The sequence below is a fragment of the Melanerpes formicivorus genome, unplaced genomic scaffold (genome assembly GCF_026170545.1).
Source record: "Melanerpes formicivorus ecotype bairdi unplaced genomic scaffold, bMelFor1.0.p_v2 SCAF_36, whole genome shotgun sequence".
NCBI lineage: Eukaryota > Metazoa > Chordata > Aves > Piciformes > Picidae > Melanerpes > Melanerpes formicivorus.
In genome coordinates, this window is record NW_027142388.1 from 343,272 (window position 1) to 365,170 (window position 21,899).

The window sequence follows — 21,899 nt, forward strand, 5'->3', positions numbered from 1 at the left end:
ATGAGGTCTGTGGTGACAGGTTTGACTCGATGATCCTCGAGGTCTCTTCCAACCTGGGCGATACTGTTATACCTCCTTGCACCATATGGGTGCCTGGGCTGGTGTCAGAGTAGCAGAGGTAGAAAGTCCTCTTCTGCAAGAGCTGAGAGCTTCTGTGAGCAAAGCAAGGATCTGCTTTTTGTGCACTTCCATCCCATCAGCCCAGCTCTGCTGGGGGCCCTGCAGCTCTTCAGCCTGCACAGAAGCAGGCCCAGGGGAGGTCTTGTCACCCTGCAGCTCCCTGAAAGGAGGTAGGAGTGAGGTGGGAGTCAGTCTTCATTCTCTGATGAAGCAATTGGGGGCAGTAATTAGCCGTAGTTCAAGGTGGCAGTGCTCTGGAGCACCACCGTGACTCCCGCTCTTTGGAACCGCGGGGCGCAGCTGTGTCCGCCCCCGCGCTCCCGGCCCCAGCCGCGCTCCCGGCCCCAGCCGCGCTCCCGGCCCCAGCCGCGCTCCCGGCCCCAGCCGCGCTCCCGGCCCCAGCCGCGCTCCCGGCCCCAGCCGCGCTCCCGGCCCCAGCCGCGCTCCCGGCCCCAGCCGCGCTCCCGGCCCCAGCCGCGCTCCCGGGCTTCTCCCCCGCAGCCCCGGAGCCTGGCCGGGCGGGACCGCTGCGCTCCGCCCCCCGGGAGGGCCTGCCCGGTGCTGCCCGGGGTGGGACCCCGTAGGACCAGGAGCACCAGAAGCGGTGACAGCACCAGCAAAGCAGCGGCAGGATGGGGCTGGAGCTGTACCTGGACCTAGCCTCACAGCCCTGCCGTGCCGTCTACATCTTCGCCCGCAGCAACAACATCCCCTTCGAGTTCAAACACGTGGAGCTGCTGAAGGGTGAGCGGGGCTGGGGGTGGCAGCGCCTGGGGGCTCCCTCTGCTGGGGTCTGAAGCCTCTGCGGAGGGCAGGACGCTGAGGAAAGTTCCTGGCGTTACAGACGAGAGCAGGAGCTACTTTTGCCAGGGAGCCCTGGCTGGCAGCGGCAGCTTCGGTCCTGCCCCGCTCCGCCCTCCTCCCGCCCAGAGCTCTGGGGCGGGCACGAAACCGGCCGCGGGCAGCAGCCACGGCCCCGGAGCACAGTGCTCCGAGCGGAAAGCTCAGGACGTGCCGGCTGCGGGGCAGTTCCCCGGTCAGATGAGCAGCAAATCAGCAGGGCTGGGACGCTGGAGCAGGGCCGGGGACGACGCTGGTTTGTGCTGCTGGCTCTCGGCTCAATCTCCTTCGAAATCTTTGCACTGCCAGAAGCGGCAGCGGCCGCAAGCTGAGGGCGTGGGGCACAGCCCCGGTTCACTATACAGCACTTTCTAATCGCTGATGAACTTAAAGGAGGCTCTGGTTTACAGTCCAAGCCAGGAACTGAGGGTCAGATGGTCCCCACAGACTTCTCACCTGTTTGCAGACACGTCCTGACCAGCACTGCCCAGTAAAATTTCTCCCTTTCCTCCTCAGGACAGCACAGGACAGAGGAGTTCCGGAAGGTGAACCTGCTGATGACAGTCCCTGCACTAAAGGATGATTCCTTCACCTTGGCAGAGAGGTGAGGCTCAAACAAGCTCAAGCCCCACTGCAGTATTGCACATCCCAGGGCCTGGGCTCTGCCAGGGCCCTGTTTTATAGACAACGGAGATTGGAATCAATACGGCTGACCAATATGATGGAGTATTGTTCCTTTATTGTTCCAGTAGTGCAGGCCTATGGTGCAGGCCTATGGTGCAAGTATAGCACAGCAAAGTAAAATGTAGAAGAAGAGGAGAAAGGAAAGGCAGAAGTGTGTAGCAAGGGAACTTCTACAGCTTACATAAACTCGGAGAGCCTCATTGGCATGGCTTCAGTGGTTCCCTAGGAGTGACCACACATCACACTGCTATAGATTATTGGTCCAGCTACTAATGACACAACGAGGTTGTTGATGCAGGTGCATGTCCTGTTGTCCCAAGATAACTTCCCATGGTTATAGCTACCAGTGCCCTGTTTTAGTTCAGTGCTGCAGGCACAGCACTGTTTTGCTCCACTGCTAGCTGGCTCTGCACTAATGCTGAGCATGGCCTACCACCATGTCAGGCTCTAGCCTGCACTGCCAGATTGCTCACACTGCTTGTTGCTGGCATTGCCGCACTGTTTGGTCTCTCCTGGGGCTGCAGCCCACACAGCTGTTTGCCTCCACCCTGTCTGTGCCACTTCTATGTGCCCCAAGCCTGCGGTGCGGGAGGAACTTTCTCTTGTCAGCAGCCTGAAGAGCACTGAGCAGGGAGGAATCTGTCAGCTGCTGCTTGGAGCTAGCCTGCACGTGGGCAGTGTCTTGAGCTCAGATCCCTGTTCATGTGTCCCCTGCTGCCTGTGTGCAGCTGCGGGTCAGTGTAGTGCATCTGACACGAGGCCCTGCTGCTGGGTAGCCAGGCAGTGCCCAGTTCTGCTTTGCTGTCAGCCTTCTCCATGGCTCATACTGCCTCCAAAGTGTGGAGGGTAGCTGCAGAAGCAGAACACATCTGCCTTGCTGGGCTGATGGATCAGAGAGCTGCTGGCCCGGAGCAGCCAGCCCAGCCCAGCCCAGCCTCCCTCCTGTGCTGTGCCTCACTGCAGCTGTGTCCTATGGCTCTGCCCGACTCAGATCAGGTTTGAGTGACTGCTGGTCCAGCGTTGCAAGACGTAGGGGTGGAGGACAGGACAGGGCTGGGTGCTGTATCTCAGGTGCTCAGCTCACTGCTCTTGCCTTGCTCTCTGCTCAGCATTGCCATCTTCCTGTACCTGGCCCGGAAATTCAAGACTCCTGACCACTGGTACCCAGCTGACCTGCAGAAGAGGGCTCGGGTTGATGAGTACCTGGCCTGGCAGCACACCGCTGTTCGTGCAAAGGCAGGCATCATCCTGGTACAGAAGGTAAAAGCACTGCTACCAAAACAGAAATACAGAACACATAATTAACCAGGTTTCAGATCATCAAGTCCAACCTATCCCCAAAGACCATTTGTTCAACTAAACCATGGCACTGAGTGCCTCATCCAGTCTCTTTTCAAACACCTCCAGTGATGGTGACTCCACCACTTCCCTGGGCAGCACATTACAATGGCAAATCTGCCTGGCTGCTCTCCAGCCACCCTGACCCCAGCCTGTAGCACTGCATGGGGTTGTTGTGGCCGATGTGCAGAACCTGGCACTTGGATGTGTTCAGTCTCATGCCCTTGGACTCTGCCCATCTGTCCAGCCTGTCAAGGTCCCTCTGCAGAGCTCTCCTACCCTCTAACAGATCAACTCCTGCCCCCAGCTTGCTGTCATCTGCAAATTTACTGATGATGGACTCAATCCCCTCATCCAGATCATCAATGAAGATATTAAAGAGGATAGGGCCCAGTATGGATCCCTGGGGGACAGCACTGGTGCTTGGCTGCCAGCTGGGTGTGGCACCATTCACCACCACTCTCTGGGCTCAGCCTCCAGCCAGTTCCTGACCCAGCACAGAGTGCTGCTGTCCAAGCCATGGGCTGACAGCTTGGCCAGGAGTTTGCTGTGGGGGGATGGTGTCAAAGGCCCTCCTGAAGTCCAGGCAGACCAGACTTCAGTGACTTCTATGACTTCTGGTCATAGAAGGAGATCAGGTTGGTCAGGCAGGACCTGCCCTTCCTAAATCCATGCTGGCTGGGCCTGATCCCTTGGCCATCCTGTAGGTGCTGTGTGATTGCACTCAGGATGACCTGTTCCATAATCTTGCCTAGCACTGAGGTCAGGCTGGCAGGCCTATAATTCCCTGGCTCATCCAACCAGCCCTTCTTGTGGATGGGCACCACACTGGCCAGCTTCCAGTCCTCTGGGACCTCTCCAGTGAGCCAGGACTGATGAAAAATGATGGAGAGTGGCTTGGCCAGCTCATCTGCCAGGGGCTGTGAGGGCAGCAGCCCAGGGGCTGCCTCCAGAGCACAGGGCCCTTCAAAGCACTGCACAAAGCAGTTTCTCAGCCCCACATGTGGCTGGTGAAGAGTCCTTCGAAGGTGATGGTGGGAGGGAAGTGTCAAAGCAATTTGTTTCTGCTCCCTGCCAGATGCTGACACCTATCATCACAGGCAAGCCAGTTCCTGCAGAGAAAATGCAAAGTTTAATTGAGGAGCTGAATGTGGTCCTCAGCCAGTTTGAGGAAAAGTTCTTGCAGGACAAGCCCTTCATCGCTGGCACCGAGGTCTCCCTGGCAGACCTTCTGGCTCTGGAGGACTTGGTGCAGGTGAGCATCAACCCCAGCACTGCTGGATATGCCAAGGAGGCTCATGGGCAGGCCAGGCTCAGTTGTGGCTGCTGCACCACCACCTCTTTATTGGCAGATCTGTCTCCCTGCACTTAACTCCTAAGTGGGGTTAAATCTTGGTCATCTTTGACTGTGGCCACAAGGGAGTTGGCCAGGGAACACTTCCTGGGAGACAATTCCCTCTAGGGAAGCGTGGCCAGAGTCCCTCAAAGGGAAAAAGGGAACTGACAAACTAGGCAGAGAAATGCAGCTACTTGGGAGAGGTGTGTTGGTGTGCACGGACCTCTGGTTCTGCATTAGACAGTTCCTGGGTCAGCCATGGCAGAGTTCTTCCACTGCACATGCCAGGGGACAGCCACTGCTGAGGATGGGCACCACAGTGTGCTGAGAACCAGATAGGAACTCCGTCTAATGAGGCCACTGCCTGCTGCCCTGAGCCAAAAGCATATCCATGCTTCCCTCTGGTCCTGTCCCTGGTAAATGTGGTGCTTGGCTCACTCCCAGCTTCTCTTCCTCTCTCTCTGCAGCCTCTAGCTGTTGGCCACGACCCCTTTGAGGGGAGGCCAAAGCTGGCAGAGTGGCGCCAGAGGGTGGAAGGGGCAGTGGGGAAGCAGCTCTGCCAGGAAGCTCATCAGGTGCTGCTGAACCCCAGCAACACCTCTGCTGATAAGCTCCCACCTGAGGTGCTGGAGCATTTGAAGAAGAAGTACCACCTGCAGTAGTACACCCAGGATTAAAGTGTTGTACTCTCTTTGCTGGCTTCCTGGAGCTTCTTTCAGCATTCCTTGTAAAAACCATTCCACAAAATGCACTTTGGTCACAGCCCTTCTGCAGCTCAGAAAGGAGGAAAATTACCTAGAATCACAGAGGGGTAGGGGTTGGAAGGGTCCTCTGGAGATCACCTGGTCCAACTCTCCTGCTAAAACAGGCTCAATGAGGTCAGGTTGCAGAGGAAGTCATCCAGGTGAGTTTTGAAAGTCTCTAGAGCAGGAGACTCCACAACCACTCTGGGCAGCCTGCTCCAGTTCCCTGTCACCATCACAGGAAAGTTGTTTCTCCTGTTGAGGAGGAGCTTCCTGTGTTCCAGTTTGTATCCATTGCCCCCTGTCCTCTCGCTGTGCACCAGGGAAGAGACTCTCCCCTTCTTCACACCCACCATAGTGTACTGATAAACATTGAGCAGGTCCCCTCTCAGCCTGCTCTTCTTAGGGCTAAACAGCCCCAGGGCCCTCAGCCCTCCTTCATAATAAAGATCTTCTCTTCCCTTCATTCTCCTTGGAGCCCAGTGTGGTGGAGTCACCATCCCTGGAGGTGTTCAGGAGGGGATTGGATGTGGCACTTGATGATGTGGTCTAGTCATGAGGTCTGTGGTGACAGGTTGGACTTGATGATCTTTGAGGTCTCTTCCAACCTTGGTGATACTGTGATACCTCTTCCCAAGTGTTTTTATTGAACAGTGTGACAGACATCTATAACACTTGAGGAAGATGATTTTGCATTAAAAGTCTGCTTAGTGAGATGCTATATACATTAGCCTGGAAAAGAAGAGACTCAGGGGAGACCTTATTGCTCTCTACAACTTCCTGGAAGGAGGTTGTAGCCAGGAGGGAGTTGATCTCTTCTCCCAGGCAACCAGCACCCCAACAAGAGGACACAGTCTCAAGCTGCACCAGGGGAAGTTTAGGCTTGAGGTGAGGAGAAAGTTCTTCACAGAAAGAGTGATTGGCCATTGTAATGTGGTGCCCAGGGAGGTGGTGGAGTCACTGGCCCAGGAGGTGTTTAAAAAAGGATTGGATGTGGCACTTAGAGCCACAATTTAGTGTCAGGAGGTGTTAGGTATTAGGTAATAGGTTGGACTTGATGATCTCTGAGGTCTTTTCCAACCTGGTTGATTCTGTGATTCTGTGACTCTCCAGTGGTTCCCTGAACTGGGGAGCCCAGTGCTAGACACAGCACTGCAGATCAGGCCTCACAAGGGCAGAGCAGAGCACATAGCCATCCATGAGACTTCCACACAGCTCCATGTAGCTGCAGCCTGGCAACTACCTTCCAAGACCTTCAGCAGGACGCAGCTCTGCTCTGGCTTGTTCATAAATCAGAATAAAGGTACAACAGCATTAGCAGAGCATTAACTGGAGCAGAGTGGAGGGCTGGGAGTCTGGGAGGGATGGGTGTCAGGAAGGGTGGGTGCACCTTGTAAATCTAGGAGCCGAGTGGGGCTGGTTTAGAGCAGTGAAGCAGGAGGCTGCCTCCTGCTGTGTGACTGCCTCCTTGCACCATATGGGTGCCTGGGCTGGTGTCAGAGCAGCAGAGATAGAAAGTCCTCTTCTGCAAGAGCTGTGAGCTTCTGTGAGCAAAGCAAGGATCTGCCTTTTGTGCACCTCCATCCCATCAGCCCAGCTCTGCTGGGGGCACTGCTGCTCTTCAGCCTGCACAGAAGCAGCTCAGTCTGCCCTGCTTGTTTTTTTCTCAGGCTGCATTGTGGAGATCTCTTGTCCTCGTACTTTGCCTTTTACCATCCCTCCACCTCCCCCATTTTGTTTGTTTGTGCCATTTGCTCTTGGCTGGTTCCAGCTCCCAGGCTGATAGCCCTGTGAGCTGCCTGCCAAAATCTGAGGTTGTGCAAGAGCTGTGCCTGCCTCAGTGCAAAGTCTGTTTGGTGTCAGCTGCCCTTTCACCTGCCTGTGGAGCAGGGCTGCACCTCCAGGGACAGCTGCATGTGCTGTTCAGTTCTTGCCAGGGGCTGTTTGGAGAGGGCTGAGAGCCTGTGAGTTGTAGAACAAAATGAAGATGAGATGCACAAAACCAGAGGAATGCTACACCTCCTGAGACCTTGTTAACAATTCATAAATAAGCTACAAATCTTACTGCAGTTTTATTGTGTTCTCCATTCTCAAGAAGGTGATAAAGTCCAGGCAGCAAAAATTAACCTTGAAGTGACAGAGCCAGGTCAAAGCAGAGTGCCAGAAGCCTGGAGCCAGGAATAATGCAAACAAGTCACAGTCTCAAGCTGTGACAGGGGAAGTTTAGGCTGGATGTTAGGAAGAAGTTCTTCCCAGACAGAGATATTGGCCTTTGGAATGTGCTGCCCAGGGAGGTGGTGGAGTCACCATCACTGGAGGTGTTTAGGAAGAGACTGGATGGGGTGCTTGGTGCCATGGGTTAGTTGATCAGATGGTGTTGGGTGATAGGTTGGACTTGATGGTCTCAAAGGTCTTTTCCAACCTGGTTAATTCTATTCTGTTCTATTCCTATTTCTTTTCTATTCCATTCTATTGCCACACAGCATGGCCAGGTAAAAGTATCTGTGTGGGCTGTGCAATGCTGACAGCAAGCTGGAGGAAAAACTGAAAGAAGGAAAGTGTCCAGGAGGCACACGGAAAGGGCTTTGAAATCCAGATAGGACTCATGGAACAACTGAACCATAAAGAAAGGAGCAAAGTGAAGCAGGGCTGCTTCCCATCACTGAGATCAATAAACTCTTCTCACTGGTAGCTCAGGCATGTGCAATCATTCCGAAGCACAAAGACTTCTTGGACTATTACCTGTGCAGAGACACATTCACACTTCTTTCTCCCACTCCCTTAAGTCTTCTTTGCACTGAAGGAGTCTGACATCAACTCAAGCTCCCGCCAAAGCACCCTGCAAGCCTTCACTCTGGTGTGTTGCTGTTGTGTGCAGGTGCTCTGGAGAATAGAATAGAATAGAATAGAATAGAATAGAATAGAATAGAATAGAATAGAATAGAATAGAATAGAATAGAATAGACCAAACCAGGTTGGAAGAGACCTTCAAGATCATCCTGTCCAACCCATCAACCAATCCAACCCACCTAAACAGCTAACCCATGGCACCAAGCACCCCATCAAGTCTCCTCCTGAACACCTCCAGTGATGGTGACTCCACCACCTCCCCAGGCAGCCCATTCCAATGGGCAATCACTCTCTCTGTGTAGAACTTCTTCCTAACATCCAACCTAAACCTCCCCTAGTGCAGCCTGAGACTGTGTCCTCTTGTTCTGGTGCTGGCTGCCTGGGAGAAGAGACCAACCTCTGCCTGTCTACAACCTCCCTTCAGGTAGTTATAGAGACCAATAAGGTCACCCCTGAGTCTCCTCTTCTCCAGGCTAAGCAACCCCAGCTCCCTCAGCCTCTCCTCACAGGGCTGTGTTCCAAACCCCTCACCAACTTTGTTGCCCTTCTCTGGACTCGTTCCAGCAAGTCAACCTCCTTCCTAAACTGAGGGGCCCAGAACTGGACACAGGACTCGAGGTGTGGCCTAACCAGTGCAGTGTACAGGGGCAGAATGACCTCCCTGCTCCTGCTGGCCACACTCTTCCTGATGCAGGCCAGGATGCCATTGGTGCTCTTGGCTGCCTGGGCACACTGCAGGCTCATGTTCAGCCTACCATCAACCAGTACCCCCAGGTCCCTCTCTGCCTGGCTGCTCTCAGCCACTCTGACCCCAGCCTGTAGCCCTGCCTGGGGTTGTTGTGGCCAATGTGCAGAACCTGGCACTTGGATGTGTTCAATCTCATGCCCTTGGACTCTGCCCATCTGTCCAGCCTGTCGAGGTCGCTCTGCAGAGCCTCTCTACCCTCCAGCAGATCAACTCCTGCCCCCAGCTTGGTGTCGTCAGCAAATTTACTGATGATGGACTCAATGCCCTCATCCAGATCATCAATGAAGATATTAAAGATCATGGGGCCCAGCACTGATCCTTGGGGCACACCACTAGTGACTGGCTGCCAGCTGGCTGTGGCACCATTCACCACCACTCTCTGGGCTCAGCCTCCAGCCAGTTCCTAACCCAGTACAGTGTGCTCCCATCCAAGCCATGGGCTGACAGCTTGGCCAGGAGTTTGCTGTGGGGGATGGTGTCAAAGGCCCTCCTGAAGTCCAGGCAGACTGGACTTCAGTGACTTCTATGACTTCTGGTCATAGAAGGAGATCAGGTTGGTCAGGCAGGATCTGCCCTTCCTAAATCCATGCTGGCTGGGCCTGATCCCTTGGCCATCCTGTAGGTGCTGTGTGATTGCACTCAGGATAACCTGTTCCATAATCTTGCCTGGCACTGAGGTCAGGCTGACAGGCCTATAATTCCCTGGCTCATCCAACCAGCCCTTCTTGTGGATGGGCACCACACTGGCCAGCTTCCAGTCCTCTGGGACCTCTCCAGTGAGCGAGGACTGATGAAAAATGATGGAGAGTGGCTTGGCCAGCTCCTCTGCCAGCTCTCTCAGCACCCTAGGATGGATCCCATCTGGTCCCATGGACTTGTGGGGATCCAAGCGGCTGAGGAGAGCTCCAACTATCTGCTCCTGGAACATAGGGAAACTACGCAGCTCCTTGGCTCCTTCTGCCAGCTCTGCAGGCCAGCTGTCTGGAAGACGTTCTGTCCTGCTAGTAAAAATTGAGGCAAAGAAGGTGTTAAGTACCTCTGCCTTTTCCTCATCCTTTGATACAACATTCCCCTCCATGTCCACCAAGGAGTGGAGGTTGTCCTTGCCCTTCCTCTCGCCTTTAATGCATTTATAGAAGGACTTTTTGTTGTCCTTCACAGCAGAGGCCAGTTTAAGCTCCAAATGTGCTTTTGCCCCCCTAATTTTCTTCCTACATGACCTAGCAACATCCTTAAACATTCCATGGGTTGCCTCCCCTTTCTTCCAAAGATGACACACCCTCTTTTTTTCCCTTAGTTCTATTAGAAGTTCATTGCCCATCCAGGCTGGCCGTCTGCCCCGGCGGCTATCTTCCGGCACATTGGCACAGCCTGTTCCTGCACCTTCAAGAGTTCTTCCTTGAAGCAGGTCCAGCTCTCCTGGGCCCCTTTATTTTTAAGGGCTTTATCCCAAGGAACCCTTTGAGTTAGTTCCTTGAGTAACCTGAAGTCTGCCCTCCGGAAGTCCAGAGGGTAAACTGCAGGGCAGCTGAAGGGCGTGCACTGCCCCTCTCCCTGTTCTGGCCAAGGAACTGAAAAACTCTTATTGTGCACTTCTCAATCTGAGCAGTGACTCCTAAACAGTTGTGTGGTGCAGCAGCCTCCATCCTTCCTGTTGAGATGCAGCTTGGGCGCTGCGCTCTGACAGACCAAGCAGTCTAACAGGAAGCCCAATTCCTCTGGAGTCCTCAGAGTTGCAGTCCTGGCAAAAGGGAGCAGCTGAAAGTGTTCCAGTTTGCAGTTCCTCAGTCAGCACGGTCCCACTCAGCACCCAGCCTTTGCACCACCCTCTGTAGCAACCCTTCACACAAGTAAAAGAGCAACTGATTCTCCACTTCCCTCTCCCCGAGATTCCTGCAGCTCTTTCCAAGGATCTGCATGTGACACACAAGCTCTCTGGCACAGCGCTGATAAAAAGGTGTCAGCTGAGCCAAGGTGGGCTTGGCCAGGAATGACTGTTCTGAGTGGCTCAGCTGCTGTTCTCCAGAGCTTTGCTCTCTTTCGAGGTTGGTAAGTCACCATTCATTTTACTCGTGAACTACCATCGCTTGTGGTTTAACGTGACTGATATGTCCCTCCCCTGAACCTGGCCTGAGCACGGCCAGGGCTGCCGACCCTTGTGTCCCCCCACCCGCGGCTCTATCCCTGACTCGCTGACCCCGCCGGAAAGGCTCTCTCTGGGTCCTCCGCCGCTCCCCCTCCCCTCAGTGACTTTTCTCTCCTTGCCCCGAGGCCCCCCCAAGCAGCAGACTCAGCTGCCCCACGACCCCTCCTCGCACCAAGACGGGCAGCGGGGTCGGAGAGCGACTTCTGGCAGCCACCGCCCGCCGCCGGCGCTGCCCGGGGGAGGGCCCTTAGCCCCCGCCCGCCCGCGCACGGCTCGGCCCCCGCCCGCCCGCCCGCGCGGGGCGGCTCCGGACGGTTGACAGGGACAGCAGCGCGGCAGCCTCCCGCGGACCGGGCCGGACGGCGGCAGGATGGGGCTGGAGCTGTACCTGGACCTGCTCTCGCAGCCCTGCCGCTCCATCTACATCTTCGCTCGGAGCAACAACATCCCCTTCGAGTTCAAGCACGTGGAGCTCTTCAAAGGTGGGACGGGTACGGCCCGCCCGCTGCACAGCTGCTGGCGGGTGGGCGGTGGGCCAGGGCGGGCTGCAGCCCACCGGGGCCCGCGGTCTCAGCGCCCCTCTCTTGGCAGACTCGGTGCTGGGGAAGAGGCCGGCGGCGGGGAGCGGCGCGGAGCAGCCCCGTGCAGGTGAGCGGACGGGAGGGGAAGGGACCGGTACCCCCCGCCCCGGGCGTTCGTCCGGCGGGCAGGGAGGGAAGCAGCCGCGCTGCGGGACGCTGTCAGCACCCGGCGTCGGAGAGCGACCCCCAGCCGCGGCTGACCCCCGGGCTCTGCCTGCGCCCCAGCCTCGTCCTCCAGGCAGAAGGGCCCCGGGCCCGGATGGCGCAGCCCCCGGAGGGGATTTGCCCTCACGGCCCCAAGGAGCTCTTGGCCTCCCCGGCGGGCGGCTGCTGAGCCGGACAGCGCTGTACCCGTGGGAGCTCTCGGTGCCCTGCGGACTGAGAGCCGTGCGAGGAACCTCTCTCTGCTGGGGCAGTCTCAGCCCCGGCCTGGGAGGCTCAGGGCCAGCTGCGGCAGGCAACGTTGGAGCCCATCGAGGAGCTGGTGGAGGCGGGAGGTCACCTGTTTCTGAGAGGGATGCAGGGCTGAGAGGAGGCTTCTCTGTGCTCTCACCTGGAGTCCTCTCGCGACAGGGGCTCGTAGTGACTCGTAGTGACTGCCCAGACTCGCACCTCAGAGCCGAGGCCGGTGCCAGCCCTCGAGAGCTCTGCCTGCCCCACACACCCCTGGTAACCTGAGCTGTTTCAAATGCGCCCTGCGGAGCGGCCTGAACACGGTGCTGCGACCACGCAGCCTTTCTTCCCGGAGCGGTCTCCTAGCTGTGCTGCAGCTATTTTTGTGGCTTCCCAAGGAATGTTCCTCCAGCCATTGCTGGCAAATCAGTCGCGGGGACAGCCGGGGAGCGCTCTGGGGCGGTGCACTTAGCAGAGCACTCAGCTGTTCAGACCTGTCCAGACCTGTCCAACCCCACAAGAAGACTATTGCCCACTGACATACTGCATTTTCCTAGGAAACTCTCACTTATTTTGCCTAAGGCAAAGCAATGGCTCTTTGAAATCCTTGGCAGAGGAGATGATTAGGCAGGGAGTGATTGACAAGTAGCCTGATTATCGTTTGTCTTTTCTTGTCCACTGCTTTTCTTGCCCACCAGTCAATCTCCTTCCCTGCACTATGACTTGTGCTTGAGAATTCCTCCTGCGAGCAGCCTGCCCTGCTCTCTGACACTTTGTACACTGCTTGTTAAAGTTACTCCTCACAGCCCAGCCCTGCATAGTGTGTGTGTTTATCTTGCGGGGGGGAGGAAGGGGGCATCAAGAATTAATGATCCCAGTTGCAACTGATGTTAAACAGCAGCCTAAGGCAAGTCAGTATCAGGGGAATGATAAAGATGAGCCACCTAAGATCACTAAACAAAGAGCCAGGCACTGCTTGCTGGAAGAGAGTCATGAGCTTCAGCCCTGCTAGACAGCAAATGCAAATTGTTTTAATGTGCTGAGCACTGGTCCCCAGGAAGCAGCCTGGAGTTGGTGTCTGTACCAGGGCTTCAATCAGTGGCAGGGTCTCAGCACAAGTGGTTAATGTCTGCACACAAAGCCCTTGTGAGAGCCAAAGCAAACGAGGTGCCATGGCTGGGCTGGCTGTAGTGCAGTCTGTGTAACAGACACTGACCTCCTTGTCCAGCCTGCTGTGATGCCAGGTTAATGCCATCAGGGCACTGAGCTGTTCACTCTTCCTGCTGGGACTGCTGCAGGCTCTGGCCTGATTTGAGCTCCCCTCACCCACTGCTTACTTCCCCTATCGTAGTTCCTCAGTTGTCTGCTAACAAAGCCAAAACTTGATACCCAAAAGGCTGGGGTTATTTTTAGAAGCTGTTTCCTGCTGCACGTTTGTCCTGCCTATAAAGTAGCCACTGCCTCCTGAACAGGGCAAATCATTCTTGGTGCTGTAGATCACTGCCTGCCCAACGATGGCCATTCTGTGTTTTGAGCAAAGGGGTTTTGAACGAGACTGCCTTTGGGTCATGCTGATTTGATTAGGATTTGCACCCTAAATGTCATGGCTGCTTCTGCAGGAAAGCAGCTAAAACAAGCAAAGCAAACTCCTCACACCTTTTACACAGGTGTTCCTGGGCTCGTACTACTCCCTGGCATTTAACTGCTGACTGGCAGCTCCGGTGCCTGCAGCAGGAAGCTGAAAACCTGATCGGTAGTCAGCTGTTAATGCCTCCACACCACGGAGCTGTGGAGCTGTTCAAACTCTTATGGGATTGTGTCTTCTGTTTTCCTGACATGCAGTGAGAGGCAGGGGTAGGGCAGAGTAGAGGTGCTAGAGTTTCTTTGCTCCTTAGCTAACGTCCCCTGTGGCAAAGTGGAGGATTTCATGAGTCTGCTGTTGTGTTGCTGGGATCTGTGTTTTGCCCACCCCAGCAGAAACAATGGAGACATCCTCAGCTGCCTGTCTGCAGAGGGATCAGCTCTGCTGACAGCATTTACTTGCTTTGTAAAAGCTCAATTCCCTCTGCTCTTCAGAGACAAAGCAAACAGGAACAAAACTGTTTCTCCATGTGTCTATAAGCCAGTCATGTTCTTTGATTAATTAGCCACAACAGCTGTGCAGTTGCTTTCCATCGTGGCTCCATCCTGGCTAGAGTCAGCTACATTTACTGGCTTCAGGAAAATGACTCTGTCCTGGTCAGGACCAGGACTAGCAACCATCTGCCCTCATGAGGATGCTCTGCATGCAAATTCAACTTTTCCAGATGCTGCTTCCTTGGTGTCTCGCTCTGGAGAGGGAAAGAGCCTCAGCTCTTTTGAATATTACTGTGTTATGAAATGAGAGGCACAAACGAGGCCAAAATATCAACAGCTAGACTATTTATTACACAAATAAAGTGAATGGATCAGAAGGGGAGAGAGAGAATAATGAGTGGGAGAGAGAAGAGGAAAGGAATTATATTACCATACCACTCACCCCCCAAGACAGTTTGGGTCTGTGGAGGAAAGGTGCTGCAGCTTTGGCTGTAGAAGAGATGTTGTCCTCTGAGTGGCCTCCTCAGCTCCATGAGTTGCAGCAGGTGGAATTTAAGACACTGAGAGAGAGAGAGAGAGAGAGAGAGAGAGAGAGAGAGAGAGAGAGAGAGAGAGAGACCTCTTGGTCTGCTTCTTCCAGGCTACATGGTGATGGCTCTGTCATTTTTGTCTCCTGGTGTTCTCTCCATCTTTCTTCAGAGCAGCATTGCCCTGGGCTTTTCCTTCTCAGCAGCATTATCCAGGTCTTTTCCTTCCATGTTTTCCTTCTCCTGTGTTTTCCTTCTTCTGAGCCAGTAGTTGCCCAGATCTTTTATGCAGTTTTTAGGTATGTGTATTCCAGAGAGTATCGATTGGCCTCTGCCCATTCCCAGGACAGCTGCAGCCTCCTGAGCAATCCTTATCGATACACCTGCCCGAGAGTCCTTCCAGCGGCTCTGCCCAGTACACATCAGCTATTGTCTGGGCAAGCAGCCAAGGTGATTTTATCTTTGTTGAGTCACATCAAGAAAAATCAGATTTAGTCTCTCACACTTGGCAAATATTTTTTTTTTCCCCAGGTCCTCAGTTGTCTTCATCCTAACTTCTGTCTTTCCCTCCCTGCCCCAGACATGCTTCTAACCTCTAGCTTCTCTGTTCCTATTCTTAGGGCCATCAAGCAGTGAAGGAGCTGGCAAAGTCACCCTCTTGAAGAAGGTACCAGCACTGAAGGATGGAGACTTCACCCTAGCAGAATGGTAAGAACTCAGTGCTCAGACTTCCTTGGGTGCCAGGAGTCTGTGCAGCGTTTGGGAGATGCCATTCCTGTGGAGCGAGGCAGGATTCCTGAGCACGTTGCTCATTCCTGACGGGATAACCTCATTTGCCATTTTCCATTTGAATTACCTTCCAGAATGTAAACAAATTGGCTGGCTTCCTGATTTTGCCCTGGGTGCACTTACCTCAAAATGGGATCAGAAACACTTCTGGGGAACGTTTAAAGCTTGGGACAATTCTGTTTAGCTGAGCTAGCCACCAAGACAAGGGGACACCGACAGGGAGAAGATGCAGGGTTTGCTTTACAAGAGTTAATAAGGAGGCTGGTGCCATAATACTGCCATGTTTGAACTGCAGCAGTGTCAGCATGGTCAGAGGGGGGCTGCATTTTCTTCTGGTTTGTCAGCACAGGATTTTCTGTGCCATCTATTTTGTAGCAGCAGCCGACATCTTTGCTGCAGATGACTAAGATGTTTTTCCATCTGACTTCTTCTGCCAGTTATCAAAAGTATAAACATCTGCACAAAGGCAGGAAGATTCTGCAGGCTCTCCTTGCTGGAACCTCACAGTCTCACAGATTGGGTTGAGCTGGAAGGGACCCTCAGAGGACATCTTGTCCAAGCCCCTGCAGGCAGCAGGGACACCTCCAGCTAGAGCAGGCCGCACAGGGACACAGCAAGGCTGAGCTTGAATGTCTCCAGGGATGGAGCCTCAACCACCTCCCTGGGTAGCCTGTCTCAGTGTCTCCCCACTCTCACTGTGCAGAACTCCCTCCTGATGTCCAACCTAAGTCTGCCCTGCTCCAGTTCCAAACCACTGCCCCTCAGCCTATCCCCACAGCCCCTTCTGAACAGTCCCTCCCCAGCCTGCCTGTAGATCCTCTGCAGATACTGAAATGCAGCTCTAAGGTCTCCCTGGAGCCTTCTCTTCTCCAGGCTGAGCAGCCCCAGTTCTCTCAGTCTGTCATTACAGGAGAGGTGCTCCAGCCCTCTGACCATCTTTGTGTCCCTCCTCTGGACCTCCTCCACATCTCTCTTGTGTGGGGGTCCCATAGCTGGATGTAGTACTGCAGGTGAGGTCTCACCAAACCAGAAAGGTAGAATCACCTCCACTGACTTGAGTGGCAGCTGCAGGCTAGAGTCAGATGTGATGAAAAGGCCATGCAGCCCCTTAGAGTTTCACCAGGTGCACAAGCACAGAGGTGTCAGAGAGATGGGTCACAAGAGCTGAGGAACAAGTGGGGTTAACATTGCTGAGGGCTGATCCTGGAGCTTTGTGGTTTGCTTGCCCCAGCACTGTCCAGCAGTACTCTGCACCACAGACAGCGCTGTGATTTACCAGCAGGTGAGTTTCCATGGGAGCTAAGGTGAAGTTCCATCTCTGATTCCAGCAGGAGTTAGATGCCTATGTACAGTACCCAGGCTCCAGGGGAAATCCTGACCTGAGTGCCTGTTGAGTGGCAGCAGCCCGCTGAGAAAGGGCAGGAGAGGGAGCTTAGGCAGAAGCACTCTGCAGCCTTAAGTCCCTGTGCCTTGTCTCTGGTTTCTGTCTGAGCAGCACAGCCATCCTGCTGTACCTGAGTCGAAAGTACAACACTCCTGACCACTGGTACCCAGCAGACATCCAGAAGAGGGCCCAGGTGGACGAATACCTCTCATGGCATCATGCTAACATCAGGGCTAGTGCTCCTAAGACCATGTGGATCAAGGTAAGCAGACTGAATATTGAAAGGCTTGGGAGGTGATGGTTTTCATGGTCCCACTCTGGAGTTTCTCACAGTTAGGCCATTCCTAGCTGCAAGGAGCACTCAGAGAAGGGAGAAGATTGGAGGTGGCACTTGGTGGCATGGTTTAGCTGATGTCATGGTGTTAGGGCATAGGCTGCTCTTGATCTCAGAGGTCTTTTCCAGCCTCAATAGAATAGAAGAAACCAGGCTGGAAGAGACCTCCAAGATCATCGAGTCCAACCTATCATCCAACACCACCCAACCAACTAACCCATGGCACCAAGCACCCCAGCCAGTCTCCTCCTAAACACCTCCAGTGATGGCGACTCCACCACCTCCCTGGGCAGCACATTCCAATGGCCAATCTCTCTCTCTCTATGAAGAACTTCTTCCCAACATCCAGCCTAAACCTCCCCTGGCACAGCTTGAGACTGTGTCCTCTTGTTCTGGTGCTGGTTGCCTGGGAGAAGAGACCAACCCCCACCTGGCTACAACCTCCCTTCAGGTAGTTGGAGACAGCAATAAGGTCTCCTCTGAGCCTCCTCCTCTCCAGACTAAGCAACCCCAGCTCCCTCAGCCTCTCCTCACAGGGCTTGTATTCCAAACCCCTCCCCAGCTTTGTTGCCCTTCTCTGGACACCTTCCAGCAACTCAACATCTTTCCTAAACAGAGAGGCCCAGAACTGGACACAGGACTCAAGGTGTGGCTTAACCAGTGCAGTGTACAGGGGCAGGATGACCTCCCTGCTCCTGTGATTCTTCCTGCCCAGCGTTAGGATCTGGCAAAACCAGCTGTGGCTCTTTTCTGCCTTTGTTGTGGTTGGGTTTGGTTTGGTTTGTTGGGGTTTTTTAAACTTAAAAGTAGGTCTGGCACAGAAGGGCTCCAAGCCCAACAGACTTCCATCGCCTGGATGTGTGAATGAAGGTGTAACAGTTTGGGTGTTGCCTCCCAGGGCCTCCCTGCACAGCTGTGCAGAGCCTGCAGAGAGACAGAAGTTTGGATTCTCTGCTGTGCCTCTGCTTCTTTGCTGGAAGCACAAAGCGTTCTTCGTGCACGTCCCTGCAGCCCCAGCAGGCTGGAAGTCAAGAAGGAGTTTTCTGCTTGGAGCACATCTGGGGACTTCTCTGGAACAGGCTCAGGGACAGAGACACAGAGAGGAGCAGAATGTCTTTATTCAGTGTGGTCATATCAATTTGCATTGAGGCAAAAGGTACTGAACCACCCTGAGGCAGACAATCAGATGATTTTGCTGGGCACCTATTTTCAGCCAGCTCACCAGGCAGTTAATGCAGTGTCCTGGGAGAGACAGTGCCAAGAGACACCCTGCAAGTACAGCTGTGGTATGGAATTTCAGCTGAAATCCTTTGCACTGGATTTCTTCCTCTGCAAAGTCTGTCCTTGTCTGTGCCTAACAAAGCATATCAGGACTCATTTAGCTTTTTGATTTACTGACATTTGAATTTTTGGCTGCAGAGCACAGGGTAGCAATTCAAATATGAATCAGAAGAAGCAGTTTCTTCCAGTCTCTGCAGGCTGTGATTGCAGAGCTCCAAGGGGAAGAAATCCAACTAATTGTTGCTGGTGAATAGATAACTCAAGATACTGAAAAGCTCAGAATAATTGAAAAGGGGGGAACACAAAAAGCCACCATGTAAGAGAAGGAATATTAGGTAGACATGGAAGAAGAGAGGCTGCCCTGAGGTACAGAGAAGGAAGAAGTTGTTGTCTCAAGTGATGATCCACAGAGATCCCCCTGTGCAAAACTGGAACCAGGAATTTTCTGATGAAATAGATTCCACATGTACTTGGCAGAAATCCTCTGCTGGACTGAGCAATTCCTGCTTGAATTGTTGAATCAATTAGCAATAATAGAAGTTCAGTCTGCTCCCACCTCTGGAAACTTGGATCTGTGATGTTGCTTCTCCCCAGGAACTGTTCTCTTGTAGCTGTGGTAGGTGGAGGCAGCACAGCTGCGAAGCTCTGGGCTCCGGTGGTGCGTGCACCTCTGTAGGTGGTGACCAACCTCCTGGAGAAAGGCAGCCAGCCCCTGTGCCAGCCAGTCTGTGCAGACAAGGACTGCACTTACATCATTGCTCTTGGAGGGTTTTCCAGTGGTTTGAAGAGTGGTGCTTGGGAGACCACAGAAAGGCTGCTGTAGAAAAGGTGCTTACCCACCCCCAGCCTTGCTGGCTGCTGACACACAGAGGAAGCCATTTCCTGCCCCTCCAGCCAGCACTGAGTCACTGAAGTCCTCTCCCTATGCTCCCAGGCACAGCCATCACCATGACCTCCCTTCCCTCCCCCTGCAGGACAGGCAGCTGCTGTCTGCCTCCAGCACCCAGGTACATAGCGGGGTGGGCGGCAGGGGTGGGTGGTGGACAGGCAGCCTCCTGACCTGTCTTGGCAGGCTGTTGAAACAGAGGGCACAGCAGGGCTGGCTGTGGCTAAGACTTGTCTTCCCTGGAGCTGTTGGCCAGTTTTCTTTTGCAACCCAACAAGGTGGAGGGGCAGGGCACAGCTGCTGGGCAACTGAATGAACTAAATCCTTGATACCATCCTGCAGTTTGCTGTCCATTAGCTGGAGGTTACAGGTCTGCTTGTGTGCTCTGTCCATGGGGTACCTGGGACTGCAGCAGCCCAGGAAGCTCCAGCATCATGAGGTGTGACTTAAATGGCCACCACCAGATCCATAAGCTGGTGGCTGACTGTACTCTTAAGTCGTTTCTCTCCTCAGATGCTGATTCCCCTCTTCACAGGGCAGCCGCTGCCCTCTGAGAAGCTCCAGGAGGTCATGGAAGGGCTCTCCAGCTCCCTGAAGCAATTTGAGGAAAGGTTTCTGCAGGACAAGGCTTTTATCATCGGGAATGAGATCTCCCTGGCAGATCTTGTGGCCATTGTGGAGCTGATGCAAGTGAGTGCTGGAGTGTGGCAACGGCCTCAGAGAAGGGAACAGAGATGCTGCTGGGCAGGGAGAGGTGCAGCATGTGGTAATGCTTCACTGCAGAGAGGAGTGAGGGCTTCTCTCCAGAGAACAATGAGGAGATGATGGGAGGGGGTTCAGAAAACCAGCTAACAACAACAAAGCTGGCTGCAACAGTGACTTCAGCCTCCAGAGAAGGAGGTCATATGTAAAAGTGAGAAGCAGCAGCAGGCAGGTCTGATGAAATAGGGAAATATTCCTGTATCACTTTCTTCATGCAAGAATATTCCTCTTCAGGTGGAAGCTGCTTATGCCATGCCTGGGAGCTGCAAGGAAGTCTGAGTCTCAGAGGCAATCAAATTAACTCTGGGACAAACTGGCTGTTCTCTGCCAGACCATCAGGGCCTGGGCCCTGCAGCCCAGAAGTGATTTTTCTCTTCCAGTTCTGTATCCCGGAGACTGCAAACCAGCACTGTGTGCTCCAGTGGCCCAGGCAGAAGGTGGAAGGGGTCGATTTTATGTCAACTAAGGCATCTGCAACACTCAGTGTTTTGTGCTGTGCCTTTGCTGTTCAGCACAGCACTCAGTACTGCAGGCTGCATGGTTGTCCCTGGAGCTGGTAGCTACCATGGCTTCAATACTGTCCCTGAGAGTCACTCACAATGTGGTAGTCATCTCTGCTGCTCCTAGCAGCTGTTCTGGCACTCAGGAGCTGATCTTTAATGTACAGGCTACCTTCTATGTCCCCTAGGCAGAGACACCCTCCTTGGTGCCCCTCTGGGAGCAATTCTTCATTGTGTTGCCTCTGCCTGCACCTGCACATACACACCTGCTGGCTTAGTGAAGAAGTGACTGCCCAGTGCCTCACTGTTGATCTCTTCCTGCTTTCTGCAGCCTGTTGGAGTTGGTTGTGACATCTTTGAAGACAGACCAAGGCTGCTGGAGTGGCGCAGGCGGGTGGAGGACGCTGTGGGGAAAGAGCTTTTCTTCCAAGCCCATGAGATGCTCCTCAATATCAAAGAACTGAGCAACATTCAAATTGATCCACAACTGAAAGAGCACCTAGCACCTTTGCTGATGAAGATGTTGAAATGAATTAAGCTATCTTAGCATTTTTTTTGCTGCCTCTTGGGTTTTTTTAAACAACAACTCTGACCTCTGGTTCTGCCTGTAACTGCAAACAGCACTGCCAATCTGACACCAAAATTGCAGAGTGCTTACCCCCCACCAGCCCTCTCCTGTATCTTTGGGGGGTGGAAGCTGGGGAAGGTTTAATACCTTAAACATTGATATTTTGCAAAAGGCTTAGGCCCTAGAGGTCACTGAAGGTATGAATCTGGGTTTCATTTCAGCACCAGTCTCCTCAGAGTGAGCAGAGACAGGAATGGTATTTCCTGACACAGCTGGTCACAGCAGACACCAGTGTAGGATGAGTGTTGCTTTTCATAGTATCATAGGGTTGGAAGGGACCACAAGGATGATCTAGTTCCAACCCCCCTGCCATGGGCAGGGACACCCCACACTAGATCAGCCTGGCCAGAGCCTCATCCAGCCTGGGCTTAAACACCTCCAGGGATGGGGCCTCGACCACCTCCCTGGACAACCCATTCCAGGGTTTCACCACTCTCATGGGGAAGAACCTCCTCCTCACCTCCAGCCTGAATCTCCCCACCTCCAGCTTCATTCCATTCCCCCTAGTCCTTTATGTGCTTGTAACATCTACAGCCTGATCCTCACCTCCTCAGCTTGTGTCTGCACTGACAAGCACAGCACACCACCACAAGGAGTCACAAAAAGTGAAACAAACCCCACAAACCCACAAGCATTTAACTATGATTTAAGTTTCTTTTTGCTGAGGCATCCTCCTTGGCTGCCAGTGTGCATTCCAAGCCTTCATGTTCCTGGGAGAAGTTCCTCCATGTTGATCTACAGCTGTGGTTGTTAGCAATGCTGCAGTTTAACCTCTGCTCCCCACTTCTGAGAGCCTGGCTTTTGGTGGTGCTCAAGGGGCTGCTCTTGGGAGAGTGGTGCAATAAAGACCAAACTACTTCAGCAAGCTGGAGGGGGCTGTGGCCTTGGAGTCACTGCCTGCCTAGAGCACTCTGTTGGTACTACCTAGGGAATACACTGAAAGGAAGTACTCA

General features: G+C 53.8%; 2 protein-coding genes across 3 annotated transcripts; both read left to right on the top strand.

Annotated features, from left to right (window-relative positions):
* Nucleotides 1–614: 614 nt before the first annotated feature.
* LOC137450523 (glutathione S-transferase theta-1-like) lies at nucleotides 615–5,009 on the top strand. Of its 2 annotated transcripts, none has more exons than XM_068157142.1 (5): nucleotides 615–864; nucleotides 1,477–1,564; nucleotides 2,754–2,904; nucleotides 4,061–4,237; nucleotides 4,786–5,009. In XM_068157142.1, the coding sequence occupies exons 1-5, from the start codon at nucleotides 753–755 to the stop codon at nucleotides 4,978–4,980; spliced, it is 723 nt and encodes a 240-aa protein (XP_068013243.1). In that variant the 5' UTR covers nucleotides 615–752; the 3' UTR covers nucleotides 4,981–5,009. The 2 variants fall into 2 exon arrangements, with proteins under 2 accessions (XP_068013243.1, XP_068013244.1); XM_068157143.1 differs by lacking the exon at nucleotides 615–864 and adding an exon at nucleotides 1,069–1,216.
* Nucleotides 5,010–11,101: 6,092 nt separating this feature from the next.
* Nucleotides 11,102–20,872, top strand: LOC137450525 (glutathione S-transferase theta-1). The gene is made up of 6 exons (XM_068157144.1): nucleotides 11,102–11,287; nucleotides 11,397–11,453; nucleotides 15,003–15,090; nucleotides 16,667–16,817; nucleotides 19,570–19,746; nucleotides 20,650–20,872. The coding sequence occupies exons 1-6, from the start codon at nucleotides 11,176–11,178 to the stop codon at nucleotides 20,848–20,850; spliced, it is 786 nt and encodes a 261-aa protein (XP_068013245.1). The 5' UTR covers nucleotides 11,102–11,175; the 3' UTR covers nucleotides 20,851–20,872.
* Nucleotides 20,873–21,899: the final 1,027 nt, after the last annotated feature.